The sequence below is a fragment of the Pectinophora gossypiella genome, chromosome Z, assembly GCF_024362695.1.
Source record: "Pectinophora gossypiella chromosome Z, ilPecGoss1.1, whole genome shotgun sequence".
Lineage (NCBI taxonomy): Eukaryota > Metazoa > Arthropoda > Insecta > Lepidoptera > Gelechiidae > Pectinophora > Pectinophora gossypiella.
Genome location: NC_065433.1, coordinates 5,139,247 through 5,159,362, shown reverse-complemented (window position 1 = coordinate 5,159,362; position 20,116 = coordinate 5,139,247). Strand labels below are relative to the sequence as shown.

The 20,116-nt window shown below is 36.5% G+C and overlaps 1 protein-coding gene across 5 annotated transcripts in view; it reads right to left on the bottom strand.

Moving 5' to 3' along the window:
• Positions 1-65: 65 nt before the first annotated feature.
• The window catches only part of LOC126380109 (tyrosine-protein phosphatase non-receptor type 61F-like), a 56,269-nt gene continuing 36,218 nt past the window's right edge, over positions 66-20,116 (bottom strand). For 2 of the 5 annotated variants that reach the window (XM_050029342.1, XM_050029345.1), the window contains exon 9: positions 66-15,425. In XM_050029342.1, the coding sequence (XP_049885299.1) occupies positions 15,233-15,425 (193 nt within the window). In that variant the 3' untranslated portion in view covers positions 66-15,232. The remainder of the gene's footprint in view (positions 15,426-20,116) is intronic. The other 3 variants (XM_050029344.1, XR_007568423.1, XM_050029343.1) reach the window with 3 other exon arrangements.

Below are 20,116 nucleotides of genomic sequence, written 5' to 3'. Positions count from 1 at the left end.
CAATTTCGAAATACTGATGAGCAAACAGGAATGTTCTATAAATATAATAATTACATATTCAGAAATAAATGAAACATAGAGAACAGTTTATTATTATGTATAATCGTGACATTGGATTACATAATCAATACATATAGGTATATCATTACATTACAATTAAAAATAGTTTAATTTTAAAACTTGACCTTTGTTTAAGTCGTTAGATAGGAAGGTACATTACAAAATGATTGACTATATTGTATGAAATACCTATTATGTAATTATACAAATGTAAACGCTCTAAATACTTTAGAAGAGCGTTTGTCCCTTGATAGTTAGTATCTACGTCGAGTTATAAACTTGCGGGAGATTATTCCACGATGTTTAACTAGACGAAGACATGGAACATTCAAGATAGTATCCTAAACCGCTCACTTTAATAGCAGTCAGGACGGCGCAAGGAGGTATACAGGTTATAACCAATACGTCTCGCACTTGTAGGAACTACGCTAACATCCTCCTGATCACAATTAGTTCACCCACCCTTCGTAACCTGTATACACCCTGGACGAAATACAATAACTAAAAATACTCACTAAGATATAACAAACGGAACGCTTGTGGTGTATAAACTAAAAATCTAGGCAATTATAGCTGTCGTTTTCACATTATTTTATTAATTTGTTTCAAATCTTTTACACTGCTTTTCGGGGGTGATTTTACGTAATTTCCTTCTTATTGTTTCTACTAATACATTTCTTAATATTATAAAAATACAGATATAAACAGATTTGAAACAACCTTCAAGTGTTAGAACAAAGTATAAGTCACAAGTAATACTGCAAGGACATTTCCGTTACATGTTGCCGTTGTAATATTGTTTCTAGAATTTACGCACATGTACATGTACACATCCTACGTGGACATGACATTCATACCTTTATTGGGGAACCAGGACATTTAAACAAAATTGCACTAGCGCCGGAGTACGTTGCGAGCTAAACACTCGCTGAACGCGCCCATAACTAGCTTAACTTTACTTCATATACGGTTTGCCTCCCACGCTGCTGTACCTGTCCGGCGCGTGCTAACTACTTGTTGGAAGCATAATCGTGATTTCGAATGTACATTACTTTAACCTACTGCCAGTCCCAGAGGCAACCTGAAGATTGGTATACTTGCATAAAATTGTTACTAAGATCATGACATTGAAAACAGTATTATTATAAGTTGAATAATCTAATAATTAAATTAGGATAAATGTAATTGCAAAACGTTGCGTGTCGAAGAAAAAGTTGATACAATTCAGTCGCATATTTAAAGAAACAATAACTAAATGGTAACGCAGGACTGGCTTCCTATAGTACCGTAGCCTGAAATAAATGGTTTATTATTATTATAGTTAATTTATTATTGTCTACTAAATACTAATATACAAGCAGGAAACTACAAATATATTGTACAGATCCTAAAACACTGATAACATGTTACATTAACAATGTGCGAATTATAAATGGATAAAGATTTTTGTTGATCAAACAAACATTTACTTGCAGAGAATTCATGGTTTTGTCAGGTGGTAGATTATTGTAGTTTAGCTGAGTATTCCTCTACTTTGATTATTTATATCTTCTCGCCCATGTTATTCAGACTGTGAATGTGGACCTACATTATGTAACAAGTCAATCGTATGGTATAATTTGGTTTAGAATCCGCATATTACGGAATAGCCAACGTTGATTTGTTGGTACGGCATTAGTTACTAGAAACATTACGTAGTTCTATATTCTACGGGATGAATTCAGAAACCATATATGGGTATACTGATCTGAGACGACACGGAGTAAACATTCTAACACAAATTAACATCCACAACTGTTACCAAATTAACATTTTCTTTTAAGATCTGATACCTACCGCGACTGATTCGAGCACCATACATACACAAAAATATTTCAAAGAATATCGATTATACATGTAATTGAACTTCTATCTACGTTGTTTAGAATGACCTACTTTTTACCATATCCGTAGCATTAGTTTGTTATACATAGATTCTTAGATCTAAAATATGACCGATATAGAATACTCCTGCTACGTTTAATCTAAACGCGTGGTAACTAAACCGATTGTTAAGAACGATTCTAGACTACATACTATGTCAAAATGTCTCTGTCAGGTAAAAGACAAAATCCTCACCCAAAGACACGTCGAAAAGGGAAAAGAATGTTTACGTATATGTCTGCGAATTCCTGAATCCCGCCAGAAGCTACACTGCAATAATGAAACCCGCTCGAAAGATCACAATACAAATGTATTCCACAATCATGGTTTTGTCTTAAAACGAGAGTTATATGTTGACGAATTGTGTATCCGACCTCTTGCTATCCCCACTACTTCAAAAAATCACTTTGTGATCCCTAGTTTGGTTAGGACATTACAAGCTGATCACCTGATTATCCGAAAGTAGGATGATCCGTGCTTCGGAAGGCACGTTTAACCGTTGGTCCCGGTAACTATTTACTGATGTGAGTAATCGTTACATGAGCCATGTCAGGGGCCTGTGGCGGCTCAAGTAACCCTGACACTAGGGTTGATGAGGATGGTATTCCACCTCACAACCCACACGATAAGAAGATAGACTAACACCCCTAATTCACTCTGTTCTATCCAGCTATAATAGTCTTCCAGGTTCATAAACTATGATTCCAAGTCTACTAACCGGGCAGGTGCATGTGTATTATACACAGGATATATTTAACTACTGAATCATGAAATACGATATAAAATGATTAATTAAGCCTAATCAATCGGTTTGTTTATCGCCGCGGGCCGGCATGTTCCGATATAGGACGGCAGCACATACATAGCCGGCCAACCATATTATTATAGCTAGTCTTATAAGATGTACCTAAGTGATATTTGATAACATACAGTTTTTTATTATTAATTTATTACTAGCAGATTCCTCTCGAAGTTAGAGATAGTTGGTTAAATCGAAACTCTGATTTAAATCCTACTCATGGAATCAGTAACTTTTTACTAAACGTCAAAAAAACGTATGGAATTTGTATGAAAAGCAACCTGGGACGTCACAATAAACCTGTTTTATTTCTTCATTAAAATTCATAAATAAGTTAAATAGAAAAAATAAATGTTTTGACACCTTTAGATCTGCCTTTATTTAGTAATCAGAATTTCATAATTTATCTTTGATCTAGAAAACTACCCAATTCAAGGGGTTTTAAAATATTATATCTTACTGGATTAGGCTACTTGACAACCAAATCAAACGTCGTACTCATTGTTACTTAATTCATAAATAAAATTGGAAAATAATTCGAAATGTAAAATGATATTGATTTTTGATCATTTTAGACTGGCTTGTATTTCTAGATTAGCATTTCATAATTTATCTTTGATCCGGTCAAACACTATTGGATGTAATGGCTTAAAATCGGCTACATTTGGCTCCAAGGCGTAGCTAGAAATATGAATATACATTTGAGTGACAAGTTAAGAGAGAGCGTCGTTCATTTCATTTTTTTATCATTAAAATAATTATTCTTCTTCAACTCACGAATGGTCTTATATTTACCAACCAATATTGGAAACATAAAAATTAAAATTAGTATGACAAAATTCTGCATTCAATCTATTTTTTGATAACTCAAACCTAGTGATTATAACTTGATAGAGTGCCCTAAATTCTTCATCATTTAGCCTATAATGAAGAAAACGAAACTTTATTGATGGAGTGAATATTTATTTTTTTAGCATTAAGGTTTGGTTATGTACGTTATGTATGTGGATCGAAAATTGAATCTTGACCTTTGTGCTAATAGTAACAGAGTCGCATTTAAAAAAAAAAGAATCTTAGTAATAAATTAAAATTTCAATCGCTCAAAACTTGGCACTGATTGCTTATATCTATAGTTACGTACATAGTTACATACAAATATATATGATCGAAGGTTACATAGTTATCTTCTATATTATTATAGCTTAAGACATATTATGATTCTTTGTGATATTATTTTCTAGTATTTAAATGAATAGATATATTTATCTAGTCGTTGCGTAGCTGTGGATGCTATTAAGTGTTAATATTGCTAAGTCTACATATATATAATATATCGCTATCGGGGCGGACCCTACCATTAGGCACAGTAAATAAAGAACAGTAAGTTATCTTTTACAAGCGCTGGGTATTAGTCTGCTGTTAAATTGGGATTGGAAGGCCGCTCTTTAAGATCTTGAAAACACGACCCAAGCCCTCCTACCACTACACTAACTTATACGTCAAGTGGAAGTCTCTATTGGGTTTCTTGCAATAGATCTTTCAAAACTGTAATAATACCAAACAATACTGTAACTGTAATGGGAATTTTGGTGGAGGGATGTTAGGAATAAGAGGGTATGCATATACCTATGACCTTTATCTAATAAAGGCTACCGGCCTACGGACTACCGGCGGTTTCACTCGTGTCCCCCGTACTCATATCTACCAAAAACCAAGTTTATTAGTGACGTTCGCGTCCATGTAAGGGCTCAGGCTACTACTAGCTAAGGATGCTTGGTAGCTTCGTCGACGGCTACACCCTTTGCTGTGACTAAATACTAGAGTGCGATGATTCATTCGAACTACTTTTTACGTGAGCAGTACTTTTCGATAAGCAAATGAGGAGTGCTGTATGCAGATAACCGATAGAATATTTAAAACAATATTCACAGATGACCCTCTGCTCAGGGTACAGTCTGAGACGTTAATATTGGAAAGCGCTGAAGGAGGGAAAACGTCGACACCGGCGGAGGGGTATGGTTGACTTACAACGTCACATGACAATGTGGTATTTTCAGACGAAACATGAAATTTAATACAAACTTACGACTATATTTAGGGCTAGACGGAGGTACATGCATTGCGAGTACCCACGCTTCACCTGAGCAAGTTATTTAGATAAGTGTAATTAGGTGTTGAGCTCGTATGAAGATAGCCTAATATTCTTTATTTATTCTGCTTCAGATAAGGAGGTCAAATGACTAAACGCACGACCCTTTGTCCGTAGGTGCTACTATTGTAAGGCATTCGGTTTGCTGTCTGTTGTACATCTAAGATACACTATCAGTCTATAGCGAATGTGTGGCTTAAGCTTTATTTCCCCAATAAAGGTAATTACGAAATACATTAATATATTTACCTAGAGTCGCCGGCTTTTCGTCGCGAGAAGCTTATTGTATTTATACAAACATTGTTTACATTATATTTGACATAAATCTAGTAAATTAGAAACAATATGCTAATGTACTCTTTGCTCGGGATAACTTATCTTACAAGTAGTTACCGTCTGGTGTTATTGTCAGGTTATTGCTAACAGTCTAGAGATATGATCTGATCACGTATCATTAAGAATTACGAGTATATTAATTATAATGATTAGTGAGCGATGATTGAACACTGATTACAAATATTAATGGTGTACGTATAAATGTCTCGCGGCAAACAACTGGCGACATTATAATTAACGCATAGCCTAAAACTTAAAGTATGGATGCTTACTTCATCTATGTACATGATACATCAGTGTGGGTACAGGAACTGACTGGCCTTCTGACAATGCCGTGTTTATCAAAACTTACAAGTCTACAAGTTACTCACAAGTTCGAGTAAACTACGTTTAACGAACAAAAAATAGAGGGGTTGTTAAATATACTTGTGAAATAAATATTGACACTTGTAACGTGTAATTTACATGTGTACTTTTAATAAACGCATTCTTGTAATAATGAAAATTTTTACTAGAAAATTTCTTGTGATACAGGGCTTGTAAGTTTTGATAAAGGGCACAGGTCTGACAATCTAATTGTCCCCGAGAAAAGCAAATACTCTCAAGTTGCAAAAAGAAATGTTTTTTTTTCTGTAATCGCCCGGGAGAACAAGGTTTCGCCCGGGGAAGTGACTGACGTAATTTGCGCATGGCCCGGGGACTGTAAAAGCATCTAGATGCACCTAGCTGCTTAGCTCTGCCATTTAAATGCTATATATGAAACATATCCTCCCGTTATTACATTACTTAGATTGTGATGTCTCTTGACGTTGTTGAAAGAGTCGGAAACCAAAGTCCACTTCACATAGCTTTAGGTGTAAATAGCAGAGTTTCGCCCGAAGGTAAACCCTGGAGCCGGAGCAGTCAGTTACCATAGCAACACAAGTACATTTTCGGTACACAATAGTGAGTTACGTCAAAAAATACAGCGATACACAAAATTATCATAAACCTAACTCAAAAGCATTATTAAAATCATTGTCAATTTTAAAAATAAATTATTATTATCATTAAAGTTATAATATACATAATATGTTATATTACAAATTGCATTATTAATGTAAATGAATCGTCAAAGCAAATTATCCCTATGCGAGAACCGAATTCCGAAATCTCAATCAAAATGTCGCCCTAATAATGTGATTATTTTCGGAGAATTGAGACCTTTGGTTGCTGGTATACTCAATACACACTTCGTCTGAAACAGTAAGAGAGTGTGGATTAGAGTATTGTGTGACTTGTTCCACGAAGTTTGGCACAGAGTGCGTGACGGTGGAGGGACGCCGGTGATTCGGGGGGCAGGGCAAAGCGGACTTGACAACATTGACACATCCGAGGATGGACCTAGGCCTGTCGCCGGTCACTCGATCTCGCCCACGCTCCCGTTAAGATATGTCCATTCCAACCATACTTTTATTAACACGTAACATTAAAATTGTTCTAAAATTTACCTAATCTCCTCAGTCTTCACATGGTTCGCTTTGAGGTTTTTCCTCCGATTTAAACCTGAAATAATAAACCGCTGTTCAAGTACATTCCAACCCCGCCTTACACTACTAAAGTTCCGATGCCGGGAAAGTGCATCTTGATACTTATACTATTACATAACCTAACTGTTAACGTGCACTATACCTATCATATTAATAAAAAAATTAGACATTATTAAACAAATATACATACGTCAGATAAATTGCAAACAAATTGAGCTATTTAATATGCCTACTTTTCAAATTAGAATTGAAATATTATTATATATAATGATAAGCAACCTTTTTTTAAATTGTATATTTTTATAATTATTATAGTTAGGTTTAATTAAACTTTATTCAATGTTTAGACTGTTGATTATATTGCTGAGATTACATTTATTGTATGTAGGTAGGTATAGTTATTCACAATTATAAAAAGTATAAAAATACGTATTTACAAAGAACGTGTTATTTTTGCTGATTGCTATACTCATATATCGCTGATTATAGCATATCTAACTGGCATTCATCGCATCAATATCGACCGACAAAAGATTTTAGTTCTTTACGAGCTAGTTCATTCTAACACCGTATAGACCCGCGTATACTTTCTATCGACTAACATACTATCTACAACGAAACTACAGTCGTGCTTCACTAGTCCCCTGCAGCGGGCACTGGGACTGCATCGTCGAAAACGAATGGTTTTCTCACAATAGCTATGCGCACATTTGTGAAATATGCAAAATATAAATATATCTGAATCCTTTTAAAGGCACTTGACACCAAAACGGCAACCGCTCGTCTCACATTTGTCCACATAAATATTGTGGAAAATCCATTGTTTAAAACAATACAGCGGCACTGCCAGCCATCGTAGACTAGTAGAGACAGACATTGCTAAAGTATTGAGAATTTATTCCAAACGCCTAGGGAAACGAATAAAAGATTTATCTATCGTTCTTATTACATGTAAAAATGTTACCTGCCTAAAAAACTACATTAGCCAATTAAAAAATATTGAAATGTTTTTGGACAAAATATTCTCAATACCCTGCACCTTTTTATACAGCCTAATTATACATTTATTAAATTAGTTTCACCTACAATGAGAATAAGCTCATAATTCTTATTTAATTGAAATATACTTAGTAAAAAATGCGGTTGCCAACTGAAAAAATGGCAAGGGATAGAAAATGTGTATTTATACGTTCATAGTTATAAAACGAAAGTGTGCTAATGTAAAATGAATACTGAAATTGTTATTATTTTATACGTATTACCTAGCACAGCGAATAAAAAAATGCAGTGTCTAGACATGATATACAATTATACATAATTTATCGGTATCCGCTTAGAGATCAACAAACTAAAAATGCAGCACGCATTATGTGCAAGATAAGGGGAAACTCGGAACTGTACCTACTTGGATATTTTACAATAACACGGAATAAAGTGACCAATGAGGGGCTTTCCAGGCAACGTTCGTCAAACAAAATATAGATAGCGCTGTAAAGATTTTCCTGCGTTTAACGTTCATGGATAACAGACATAAGCAACTTTTATCTTTATTTTTGGGTATAAGACCTTCTAGACCTTTGTTATTACGCCAAATAAAGTGAAGCGATATAGGTAGCAACATGATTGTATACGTATCTGATCCAAATATCAAGCAACAATAACTTTTATATATGCCTCTGCAATTACATTATAGTTTTGAATAATCATGTACCCCAAGCAATGAGAAATTATTACGTTAAATCTGAACAGCGCTACCAACAAAGCGAATTTCACATTAGAAATAATCAGAATGTGATTTTGCAAATGTATTTTGATCCATGTAATTATGCCTGGGTGTAATAAAAGCGGTCATCATTTATACCATAAAACAAAGACAAAAGATGCACATGTCTGTTATCCATGAAATTAGAAGGTTAAACGAACGAAAAACTGTACAGCGCCATCTATATTGTTCTTAAGGAACGTAGCCTGGAACGTCCCTCATAATATTGACTTATGGTTCTATGTGTATATATGTATTTAAATTGTTAATAGGGTTTAACCCCTATCAGCCTACCCAGACAGCGCCACTTATTGTGAATACCAATACGTAATATACTAATACTTTTTAATATGAAGCTACTGCAGATATGTGTACCGAATTATAGGGTGTTATTGAACAATTCCCCCCGGTTGATTGGCGGGAGGCCTGTGCCTGTATGTTATTGAACAATTCGGTATGCTATCTAGGAACTAATATTGAGCGCTGAATGACAGTAGTTTTCTGTCGTGTGGGTTGAGGATAACCGACCTTCCCAACATGATAATTCCAAGAAACTATAAAAGAAGATAACTTAAAGTTAGAAAGTTGTCGCTTTCCCCACCCCATTAAGAATTGATGGGCGTGATTTTGCACTCGTATATGTATTTTCATACTTTTTCTTTTATTTCTGAAGCATTTTATTTTCTTTGTACCTTTTTTGCGATAATGTAAATGTTGTAAAGAAATGTTTCTGAGACGTCGTAAAATATACGTTTATTTAAACTTTGGACTTTAAAAAAATCAGTTATTGTAAATTATAATGAATACTAGCGGACTGGGCGAATATTTTCTGCCCGATCACAGCGCCATCTAACGGTTCCGATTGTAAATCTAAACCCTGAAGAGTAACATTTTTTAAAATCGATCGATTTATTGCGTTAAAAATGGCGCCCGTTCATTGATTTTACAGACAGATCTGCGCTCAATATTCGTACCTGCACTTATAACTGACAACACCTTTATTTACATGTACTAATAACAGTGCTAAGTCGTAATACTTACAAATATCAGACTTTTGCGATGGTGTCATAAACATAAATTACAATTAAAAATCGCTATACAGTTTACTATTGTTTAAGCTTATAATTGCATACTAAATTTGGAAATTAGAGTTCGCGAGTTATAGTATTATGTCACAACACTGAAGAGTAAGCCACAAACGCTGCAGTCTGCGTCTGTTACTGATCCCATTCGCAAAATGGCCCTATTGCATCATAAAGGTATTAGGATATAGAAAAATGTTATGGACCTTGTTTAAGCCTGCAGCGGTTTTCCTAGTACGGGCATACGTATAATAAAGAGAAATACTACGTATAGAACGGTAACACTCCGGCCCAAATCTAAGATAGATTTACTTCACCCTCTCTGGGTGTTTCTTTAGTCTTAAATGGTTGTGAGACGTTAATGAGTAAGGGGAAGAGCGCTCGGCTGTCTCGCTCAAACTAACGCGTTTGGCGGCGCACTGTAAGAACTCTATAGTATAGAATATTTTTGTGCGACGGACACTCCAGTCACCCAGTGGCACGGACACCAACACACCTACTCCTACGGTATAACTTAATAACATTGATATGAAAAAATATGTACCCACAACAGGCTAGTTTCCATCTAGACAAATCAGTTACTTTTTACTAAACGTCAAAACACGAAATTACTATGGAATTTGTAAGAAAACGCACACTGTGACATCATAGAGAACGTGATTTAAGTCGGACTCATTATTACGTTTATCTTGTTTAAAATTCTTAAATAAGTTAAACGGAAAAAGAAAATGTTTTTCGTCACGTTTTAAATCAGTCTTTATTTAGTAATCAGAATTTCATAATTTATCTTTGACCTACCCACATTATGAACAATAAATGATTTGGAGTTGTAAGTACGGGAGGTTTTGCAAAAATAGTCATTTTGATAAAATAACATTCTACGATGTCGCCACTGGTAGCGTCCGTACTTCAATCATTGCTGACTTAACGTCGAATATATCAAGTAATATAAATAAATAGTAATTTCCATCAGTCTCCAAAAGGTTTCCACGTGAGATCTTGCCATCAATGGCCTGTGAAAGTCTTACAAACCCTTAGGGATACCAGACCCGAATAATAAAATAACGGAAATTATAATCAGGATAAAAACTGCCCATTTCTCCCGTTAGGTGGCGCCACTGCAGAGTGTTCTTAAATTTTCACAGTTCCCCATACTATTGGAGTAAACAAACACATTGTTTTGGGTATATTTGTATATTATACCCCATTTTTTCTCTAAAGATGGGAAAGAATAAGAATAAAATATTTTTATCAGTTTCAGTTTAGTTTTTTCTTTAAGAACTAATCTTGAACATATTATTAATACGAGCAGAAGGAAATGGCTCAACTGTGATGAAGCCTATTTTGAAACATCTATGAAAAACGTCTTTTCAATCAAAATTGCCATTTTCCGACGGATGGTTGCTTTTCTTTTCGTAACTCATCCTTCAGACAGGACACACTGTTATTACGAACTTTAGCTGGAAAATATTGGGATGTGTCAAAATTTAGGGACATTCAACAGTGCTGTCACCTACATTTGAGTGTCTAGGTTTTCATTGATTTAAATATTATAAAAATAATATAAAAGTTCATTTCGGGAATTAAGAGTAAAAATATAATGCATAATAAATAAGGGATTATCTGCTCAGCGATACGATAGACTACTTTCATTTTCTCTACCCACCACCACAGCATTTACGGGCGCAAATTACGTACGTGTGTAAAGATACATGAATTGACCATTATTACAAAAATCTACAAGAATTGCAATTGGACTTAGTTTAAATTCATAAAAATGGAATAAATTATTGTAAATTCATCGAACGCTGATCACGAAGCGTTTTACAAGTCGTCAACTTTCAACGTATTGAGGCCGGGGATATCAATAGACGCAGTAGGTACACCACTCTGCGACTCAATAGTGCTAAAGTAATTCTGCCGAGTAATCTAAATATTTACAACTAGTCAAAATTCGCTGTCTTTTCAATTCATAAGTCCGAGTGCGGCTTATAAAGTTTGATTGCATATTTGAATAACTCAATCCGTCCTGTCGAATACTGTAACACTACATGTGATCTGTTAGAAAATCTATTGGCTAGTTTAGAATATGCGTACGCTCCAAAAGTATGTTAGGAAAATGTATAACATTCATTTATTCGCACTAGGAAACATTATGGTATCTTCGCACGTTGATACAACGACGTGTAGTATCTTTAGCTCGTATCAAAATATTGATGAGATGTTCTCAACATTTTCCCTATAACATACAGTTGAGCCGGTTTCTCGGGCGGCACTCGAATTTGTCAATATTTCATAGAAAAATATGTTTTACTTATATAAAAAGGAGGCTGCAGAGCCTTATACGTCATCCTGCGGTCGAACTACAGACTTTTAGATTTCTTTTAGTTGAAAAGAAAAAACATTAAATCGAAAAAAAATCTGACTTGGACGGGTCTTGAACCCGGAGCTCTTGTCAAGCCGGGACGAGCATGTTAACCATTACGCCACCGGTTCCTATTCCTGTCCATGCGAAATCCAATCTATGTATTGTCATTAAGCCGGCGCCATTTATCTAGAATATTGAGTACTAATATTACTTTTGATATTTGATTTTTAGTTGTTTTATCTCATAGAAGATGGGTCGACGCAATTATATCGAGACATACTTTCAAATGGACAAATCGGATTTGACAATACCGTACTTAAGTACAGTTCTTGATAAACAAGTGATAAGATATAATTATCATGGATAAACTTGTTGAAGGTCATGTACTTCAGTGATCGACATTTTGTGTTTTTAATTTGACAGAATGTTAATTTTGATTTGAATAATTTTCGAGACTCATTCATTTTATTATAAATATAACCTAACCTAACCTAACCCTCCCCGTTAGCGCCACTCACATGCCCATTCCAGTCCGGTACACAATTATTACTCTTTCGTTTAGGTACGTTATTATAGCTTGCTTTTATAACACCGATTCGTCCATTTAAAAGCTACGAGTCGTAGCAAAATTGTACAACAGTCCCGAAAGTATTGGCTCAGACTATAATATCTTATGTATGCAGCAAGTATTTATAATATAGTACATATACAGGCATAAGTAATATCATGTACCCACTTTAGAACCCTGTCGCACTATCGTATTTGACATTTAATGAGACTTACGGTTTAATTTGTCAAAAAAGTTAATGTGACATGGTTTCAAAGTGCATACATATTAGTACTCGTGACCATACATTGAATACGCGAGCGGTGTTAGTATCAGCAGGTTAGGTCAGCTTTATTTTAGTTTACATCTGTCATTTTCTTATCTGCCGAAAGGGAAAGGGACAGGCATAAAATTTATGGAACAGACGTCAATTTAAAGCAGAAATTTAAAAAAAAACCTTCCAAAATTTTATATTGGCCAATAACCCGACAGAATTAAGTTGCCAGCACACGTCAAACATTGCATATGAGCGAGATGCCAATTTTATTCGTCCGGGTTATTTATTCATTTTAAAATTAACAGTTGTCAATCATCCGTCCCTTTCCTATTCGGCGGAAAAGAGGACGACAGGTATAACTTAAAATAAAATTAGGTTGTGTGTGCAGGAATCGGGGCCTATGTGTAATTAAATTAAAGTATATTTAGGTCTAATGTTACTTTACACCTTCAAAAATGTTATGGGTTGTGTGTTTCGGGTGAAGCTAGTAGTGCGGTGGGATAGTAACAGAGTTGGGAGCCGCTTCCTGTAAGGTATTTTTTTAACGTGATTTATTGTAAGTTTGCCACAGATGGCATTAACTACTTGGCCGGACAAATCAAGAGCGCTGAGGTCTCTCACCCGATACAAAATTTAAGACAACAGGCCTGAGGGTGCCTAGTTGGGTGCGAACCTCGTCTCAGGGCGTCTGAGAGGAAGAATATTTGACAGAATTAATCGACCCTAGTGGGCCGATAGCGATAACCGCTGAATGAGGGAAAAAAGGTGAGTATAGATTATCGTTTACTTGTAACAGAATATCGGGCATACAACATCCTAGGGCATTCTGATGTGATTTTTCAAAACAGAATGCGATTGTTACAAAATTATTTTTTTATAAAGGTGCTCCCTCTTGTATGTGCGAAAGATACAATACGAGAATAATTTTGCGAGCATTCTATCGAGCGTTCTTGCTCATGAAAACGTTCATAGCAATGTTTGGCTCTATGCTTGGCTCGGCTCATTGTTCAGTTCGACAAATATAAAAATGGCGAATGCTTGATGTTCTGTTACAAGTGAATGCTCAAGTCTATCGGCAACTTAATGTTACATATCCGAGCATTACACCGGTGAGGGAGGGGAACCGCTAATAATCAGCTATGCAGTATTGTAACGTAATTATCAAAATCATAATTATTACATTATAGGGGAATACTCCCGGTGAAGGAGTATCTTAAGGACGACATACAGGAATGTTATAAGTAAATTCGCCGCGAGCATTTTTTCGAGCAGAGCGTCGAGCATTCGCAAGAACGTTACGTTAAATGGAAATTCGCTAGTCTATACTTAGTGACGTAATATAAAACCTCTTCGGGTAAGACTTTTTGATTTTTCATAAGATTCCCGGACGATTCGACTATCGAAATAACGGGATTAAACAACTACCGCTGCACGCTGTAACGATACCCCTAAGTCTACCAGTCGCAGCTATGTTTGCCCCTAATGATAACTCTAGGGGCAAACATAGCACGTAACATATTTTGGGTTATATCCTAATTACCTCTGGTGCAATATCATAGTAGATTGTTGAAAATTTTCTATTGGAAATTGGGGAAATTGTGTAGAAATGCTACAGTAACGTCATCAATAGAAATGGTCAAACAACGCCCTCATTCTTACTTACTTCATAATAAAAATTCGAAAATAAGTAAAAAAGAAAAATGAGATTGATTTTTGACCAACTTAGACAGGCTTCTATTTCAAGAATAGCATTTTATTATTTTTCTATTTTTGACCCAATCAAATGCCCAGGATTTGCTGATAAACTGTCCGATAGCTTATCTGCCGGACAAGTGTGTGTTAATAGCTCCTACCTGCATAATAAGCTTCAGGCAGGCTATCAGACACTTATCAGTAAGTGTAGAGGCAGCCATTTCGCCAATTAATGAATAAATACATTGTGAATTTATCATACAAGTAATTATATTTTAGTGGTTTAAATGCAGAATATTCTCGAAAAACACGGTAAATACTGTTGTCTCGTTTCTTTAAGATACCCTGGATTATGTATCTAATGATATCCTCTCTTTCGCACTCGTGAGTATCTTAAATTCAAATGGTAGTAGCTGTCAGCCCAGTATGAAACATTTTGTACTGAAAGGAAAATTTTGTCACCTCCTGAAACGATCCCAATCCTTGCGCGTTTATTAATTTATTAATGTTTATATAGCACTTGTCTAGAGCAACCCAAAAATATAAAAAAAGAATCCCGATGTTGTTGGTAACACTCGTGCCAGCTTGACATGAGTCATGGGTTTGAATTAAGCCACGGGTTCGAATATCGAATTTATCGATCTTTTTCGTTACTTATATATTTTTCTAAAGTGTGTAGTTCGTCCGCAGTTCGCAGTAGTATTGTGTTTAATGTTTGACGTATGAGTAGATGAGGATCGAGGCGAGGAACACGCCGATGGTGATTGTGAGGGGTTTGTACAGAGACCTCTTGAGGGCGTGCCACCGCTCGACGCGGCGCGCGCGGCGCTTCATGGCCGACACGCGTTCAGACAACTCGCGCGTTCGCCGCCGGCGCAGCGCAGTCTCCGATGTCTCGCCGCTGAAAACATACCTCAGGTTAAATACGATACATTATTTTTTATATCATACACATACACTTCACTACAGAAACATGATGCAATACATGAATCAATCGAACACAGGCTGATATTTCGGAAATTCTGCTCTAGTTGGTTTTGATTAACAAACTGAAGACGTAAAACATATAATATAACAAAAGCATCGCTTTTGTAATTATTATTATTATTAGCCTATATGATCCTACTGCTGAGCAAAGGCCTCCCCCATATTCTTCCAAGTATCCCGGTTCTGTGCGAGCTCCATCCAGTCTTTTCGATAACCGTCGAGATCATCGCGCCATCGTTTCCGGGGTCTACCACGTCTATTTATTCCTACATTTGTATTTTTTAGTAGTTTAGGTTAATAACAAATTGCCTGTTAGCTTTTATGTTAGGCTAGATTGTAGTTTTATAAAGCAAGCATATATTTGTAATGCTTTATTTAGGAAAAAAATAACTTTCTTGTAGTTTTAAATGGCTTTAAAATATTTTCGATTACACCTAATTTTCACTTTCACAATCACCGTACTATAACTTTCTAAAGTAATAATAGGCCGACAACACATCAATACGCCTGGTTGAAATTGTTTTTTATAATTATATCATACAGCTTTCATAACATATATTATTTGCGTTATAGCATGGCGCGTGTCAAAATAGTACATTTTGCAAAATTGTTGTTGTTGTTCCCTCCTTCTTAACATATGGGGTCCTTTGAGCGAAGTGTGAAGAAGCACCTAGTAGGCCAGTATGGTAGTCGCAACTGATTCGAAAAAGACTCTGCGTTGCTTTTCAGTTGCTACTGCAATTAGGGCTTCTCTGTGTTTACCATCAGGCATAGTTGAGCCAACACACTTGGCCAATATAAAAGTGTGTTTTTTGTCACTTTCGCACTAGCTTGTACTCTTATATTTCTGTCCTTCTGTTATACGCACCATGTTAGAATGCAGAAAGTACATAGATAACATATGAAAGTCCTATGCATAGAAAGAAAATACCGTGTACTGTAATTTACGTAATTCTGTATGTTCAGTACTGATTTTTTTGCCACGTTTAGTCGCCATTAATATTTAGCCGTCGTAGGCCCTGGCCAATACGGCCTTAAGGGACATCCTGCACTGCGCACGAGCATCCTTAAACAAGTCTGCAAGCAGGCACACAGATAATAAGCAACAGCCAAGCAAATGACCACGAATGACAATGTCACGATTCAAAATACTGCGACTGAGTAGTTACGCAAAAAAAAATAAAACTTCCCCTTAAGTTACAACACGCCAATAGCTTTTAGAGCACTGAATATTAGAGCAAGCGAAATGAGGCCTTTTTAGGCCAATGTATAATAGTGCAAAACCATCAATTAGGCGAGACTAAACAAATTTCCGACATTGAACATATTCACAACTAATTAGCCCATATGATTGCACGGTGATGGGTTGCATCACAATAATACAACGTGTGACTTCATATCGTGAAACACTCGTAAGCGCACAAAGAGTGACGAACCCACAGCTCTTGTTAAGCCAACCGTGTGTGTGACAACGTGTTAAGCATTACACCTCATTCTGTCTATGTGAAATTTTCGATCTTTGTCGACATTAAGCCGACGCTAAGGGTTCAAATCCCGTCCGAGTCAGATTTCTTCGATTTATTTTTTCTTTGTGAGTTTTCCTAAGCACTAGTGAGTGCTATTAAAAACAAAACAATTCGTAAGTGCCTTCTTGAAAACTCATTCTGATGTGTTTTTTTTTTGTTTGTCTTTGGTTTGGTTTTGGTTTCATATAAGACCATTAACCCGGCACCAGGGGGTACAGTCATTTTCTCTGCCCTCCACTGGGGTAATTCGTATTCGGCGCGTCCTTGGCGCCTCTTATTTCAGCAGCCCGGAGTTCGAGGGACACAGACCTACGGGGTATAACGTAGAACCAGAGATCCAGAGGCCCAGAGATACGGGTGAAGACATCAACGGTTGCAGAGGCGGAGATGAGAGCCATCGGTATGGCAATGCAGGGCGGAAAGGGCAAGTCACAGGGACCGTAACCTGGAACCTGACAGAGGGCAGTGGTAACTGTCAGTACTATTCGGTACTCTGGATGCCATCCCACTCGTGTCAGGCAAGAGGGAAACGACTGCCCTATTTCCCTAAAGAGTAACATGGAAAATGCTACACCGACAAGAGCGCGGCTCTTAAATTAGTGATGATGATTGTAAATTTGCAACAAATGGCATTAATTACTTGGACGGACAAATAGGGAGCGCTGAGGGCTCTCACCCGGTACAAAATTTAAGACAACAGGCCTGAGCGTGTCCTGTTGGGCGCAAACCAGCGCGTCGTCTGAGAATTAATCGACTCTAGTGGGTCAATAGCGATAAGCGCTGAATGAGGTCTGGTCACTGATGAATCGTTAACCACGCCGGCGGGATTGGTATCTGGGTTAAATTTTCTTCAACGAATCCTCGACTTCATTCAAAGAGGATAAAAACTAGAAGCCAAAACAGCACTGTTAAGTGTTCCTAAATTTTGACAGTTCTCCATACTGTCCAGTTAAAATTCGTGATAAATTGCTATAAAATGTGGTTGTTACGAAAAACAATAGCCATCAGTTTTGATTCAAAATAAGTTTTTCTAAGTTTTTTCTTTCCGACCTTCAGAGAATAAATATAACACTATGATTTTTCAGTTAAACGTTGAGTAAAGATTTAGGCCGGGTTTCCACTGACGCGGAGATGGGCGGAGAAGAACGAAGATGTGCGGATTTGACCAATCACAGCGTTCGAGAGAGCGAAAAACGAAGACGCTCTGTCACTCTTTCCCTCACGGTGATTGGTCGATTCCTGCACATCTCCGCACAGCTCCGCGTCACTGGAAACGCAGCCTTATAATGTTAAAATATAACCAAAACAATATGTTTGTTCGCAGTATGGGGAACTGTCAAAATTTAAGAACACTCAACAATAGCGACACCTGATGGGAGAAATGGGCAGTTTTTATCCTCATTAGTTTCATCTGTAAAAAAATGAGATTACAAATTTTTAGCTGGATTGAAACTAGCTTGTTTATCGCGAGGTTTTGTGAAGAAAATCACATCCGAATATATTTTTTCAACAAGGCGCTTACGATAATTTCAGTATAAGACAGTTTAACATACATTGCTGTTTGGTTTGATCTATTACATCATACATGCGCTTTGTAGCGAGTAACACACCTTGCATTGTATGCATTGTACGTAGAACACGCACAATACCATAAACTGTTAGTCATCAGCTGCCGGCAACCTGTGCGTGTGCACACCTCCTGCTTTTTTCTTTATTTTGTTAGTACATAATTATTGCTGTAACTTTTTTGTTGGAATAATTGTTGCCTTTTCAAAATTAGAATAAGAAACATTTTTAAGATGATCACCGAGGCAGACATTTGCGGGTTTACCTTTGCCCGCTTAATACTTTTTGTAAAACAGGGAGCACAAAAAATAAGCAATCAAAATCTATTCATATTATAGATAGTTTTAAAAATGTTAAACTAGCATTAAATCTGTTATTTTTATAGACAAACTACGACTAATATTATAAATATTTATTCTAAAACATTTTTAAAGTACAAACACGATCTCATTTCAGTTCTATAAGTATTGGTAGCTATAGATAAGCAATCACGGTATAGAAGAAAGAGGTTGTAAAAGGTCCTGACGCGCATTTAGTATGAGAACCGCTGTCCTCGGCTCAACTCCGCCCTCTTTTACTACTACTACTACTGCAAGGAGATAACTACGACAACTCTACTGCTTCTCAAATTCCATAGCCGGAAATATATACAGGGTGTTAGTGACATCGTAACGAAAACTTTGAGGGATGATTCAGACCATGATTCTGAGTTGATATCAAGTGGAATTTTCCGTCGCAAAAGTATGGAACTGAAATTAATTAAAAAAAAAACACGAATTTTCCGACAAGAAGTTCCACTTGATATTAACTCAGAATCATGGTCTGAATCATCCCCCTCAGTATTCGTTACGGTGTCACTAACACCCATACATACTTGTATGGCTACCTGTATGTACTGGTACGGGGTGTAAGTGACATAGTAACGAATACTGAGGGGGATGATTCAGCTGATTATTCTTAGTTAATATCAAGTGGAATTTTCCATCGCAAAAGTATAGAATAGAAAGTAATTTTAAAAAACTAAAAAAAACAAATTTTGCGACGGAACACTTGATGCTAACTTAGAATCATGGTCTGAATCATCCCCCTGAGTATTCGTTACGATGTCACCCTGTATTTATGTGACATTTTATTATTACTTTTCGTAAGATACTGGAACAAGCCGATCACACAATCGTTTTTAGCTTTCCTGTGATAAGGAGGGATCTCCTTGCATGATAGTCGATATTTGACTTTTTGCAGGTTGTAATGCATAAGACGACCTTTTAATATATTATCGCAGAGCTCCGTGTGTCGTAAAGTTTGCGGACTAGCGGAGTGGAATGTTGAAGTATGAACTATTTACTCATACTTGTATGGCGCGCGTGCCTCGCTCCCTTGGTCCTTGCCAACCTCTTTAAGCCGGTATACTACAGGGTACTTGGGTAAAGGCTCGATACACACTCGTCTGTCCGGTAATAACCTACCACCTTCGGGTATTTTATCGTGTTTTTACCCAAGCACAGGCTATAAA